The sequence below is a fragment of the Limulus polyphemus genome, unplaced genomic scaffold, assembly GCF_000517525.1.
Source record: "Limulus polyphemus unplaced genomic scaffold, Limulus_polyphemus-2.1.2 Scaffold293, whole genome shotgun sequence".
Lineage (NCBI taxonomy): Eukaryota > Metazoa > Arthropoda > Merostomata > Xiphosura > Limulidae > Limulus > Limulus polyphemus.
The window spans coordinates 374,684-377,037 of NW_013665903.1; the positions used below are offsets into that span (position 1 = coordinate 374,684).

The following is a 2,354-nucleotide window of genomic DNA, read 5'->3' on the forward strand; positions in this document are numbered from 1 at the left end:
GTTTGCGAAAAATTATATTACTTTTATGTGGTTGAAAAAAAAAATTGATTTCTGTTCATAATAATTTACGAAATAAAAGTAAACAATTCATGGATTTACTGTGAATAAATTTATGGTCAATTTTTGGTGTAAATGTATTTCTCGAAACATTGGTTACATCATAAAAGACTCGGTTTCATAACAAGTATTTATTGAGAGAGAAAAACAGGTTATGATTACACTTCCATGGCTATCATGTCAAAACTGTAAATATTTATCTAATTATAAATCAACAATATTAGCAGTTTAGAAAACATAAGATATCACCTCTTAATTTATTTTTATACTTTTGTAATTTGACAGCAACAATGACATGATGTATTATTGAAAACTTTATATTCATCACCATGAAAAACAAATAAACCTGACATAATAAACACCTATTTTATTCATCGTTTTAATTAACATCTATCTAAATTTTATTGTGAATTTTAAATTCGAATACCGGTTAACAAACAGCACACATCGTAGGAATATTGTCAGTGATGATCATGTATCCAGTGTTGATTCTCTGCTTCATTTGCATAAGTCGTAAACAGCTCACGAACCAACACGTCTTCGCATTTAACCAAAAAAGTATCGGCGATGCCCAACCCATTGATTTTTTTAAACTTGTGTATCCGTTGGTTACACGAGTCACACAAAACATCCAGACAAATATGCCGTCAATATTATAATTATTTAATTTAAATTACTGCTGGAATTCCCTATGTATTTTACATAAACAAAAGAGTGATTTTACTCCATTTCTGTTGGCCAGTTCTTTACAATCTGTGTTGTAATAGGCAAAAACATTAAATTACTTAGTACGATGCAAAATCTAGATCCCCACCTGCAGTGAACTGTATAAAACACGTCAGTAACCTGAGTGTTAAATGTAAAGAGATAAACATGGTGTTGTTTCTTCCCTGTTTTTAAACATAAATTTTTATACACAATTAGTATATTTATTTCACGGGTTAAAATGATCTTGGCATGTCATGTAATAAAAGGCAACCTAAATAAAACCCAAACAGAAAACTTTGTGATGATTGATCAAAATTATAAACTTCCATTTTAAAATTAGTCCATATTAACTTGATGTTCTCAGCTTCAGCACCATCTAAAATTCAGGCCTGATCTTCATCTCAGACCTTTTCAGTGAAAACTTCCAATCGCTTCTGAAATTATACCAGAATACGCCGTGGTCATTAGCCTCAGTTTTTCCTCCAGACGTGTAGACACCGTTCAGATGGCTATGTGCACAATCTCTGAACCACCATGCGCCAAATCGACTTACAGCACAATTAGAAGACGAGTTGTCGTTATCTCTATCTTTGGTGGAGAACCGAGTTTCGTTGTGGTAAGAAAGAGAGTCACCTGAAAATGATATGTTTTACTCCCAATCAATCTTCATTCAGTAATAATATGTATTATTTCGATTATTCTTATATTATCTCTATTATTCAGCCACTTCGCTACGATACGTTTTGTTATCTTTGACCTGAAACGACATCTTAAAGTGACACATAAGTTAAACAGCCAGGTTAGAAGCTTCTAATGTTTAGGCATATCTCTCCATAACTTAGAGTGCCGACGGCAAAAGGGAGGCTAACTTTTCAGCAGCACTCTCCGCCTAAGGTGCTACTCTTAACCAAGTAGCGAGAATGATTGCCACATTGTAACTCCCCAACAGCTGAAAGTATGGAATGTGTTTACCGGTTTATTGCAGTTTGGACATTGGATCTCACGATCTGCAGCCGGCACGCTAACCACTGGGGTCACGCCTAGGTTTATTACATGGTTATATTTTTTTAAGTATCGCTTTTCTGATCGACCGACTAGTTTGTTCAACCAACCGAAACGCTAGAAAGGATCCATAATAGACCAGGACCAAGTTTGTATACTTGCTAATAATATTTGGTCATCAAAACTCTCAATTAGATTCAGGTCATACGATTCGACTCACCTAAAGTTTGTAATGTCAAGAACTTGTAAAAGTGTTCTTCAAGTAGCAAATTTGTTTATACTAGATATACCATGAGAACTATTCTACAGCCATGTGATAACCTACACTTCATGGATGAACAAAGGGAACTGTTGTACAGCCATGTGATAACTTATCCTTCATAGGTGAACAAAGGGAACTGTTGTACAGCCATGTGATAACTTACCCTTCATAGGTGAACAAAGGAAACTGTTGTACAGCCATGCGATAACTTACTCTTTATAGGTGAACAAAGGGAACTGTTGTACAGCCATGCGATAACTTACTCTTTATAGGTGAACAAAGGGAACTGTTTTACAGCCATGTGATAACTTACCCTTCATAGGTG

General features: G+C 34.7%; 1 protein-coding gene across 1 annotated transcript in view; it reads right to left on the reverse strand.

The window, feature by feature from the left end:
• Nucleotides 1-236: 236 nt before the first annotated feature.
• The window catches only part of LOC106457119 (techylectin-5B-like), a 7,173-nt gene continuing 5,055 nt past the window's right edge, over nucleotides 237-2,354 (reverse strand). Inside the window, exon 4 of the mRNA XM_013916503.2 lies at nucleotides 237-1,398. Within this exon, the coding sequence (XP_013771957.1) occupies nucleotides 1,142-1,398 (257 nt within the window). The 3' untranslated portion in view covers nucleotides 237-1,141. The remainder of the gene's footprint in view (nucleotides 1,399-2,354) is intronic.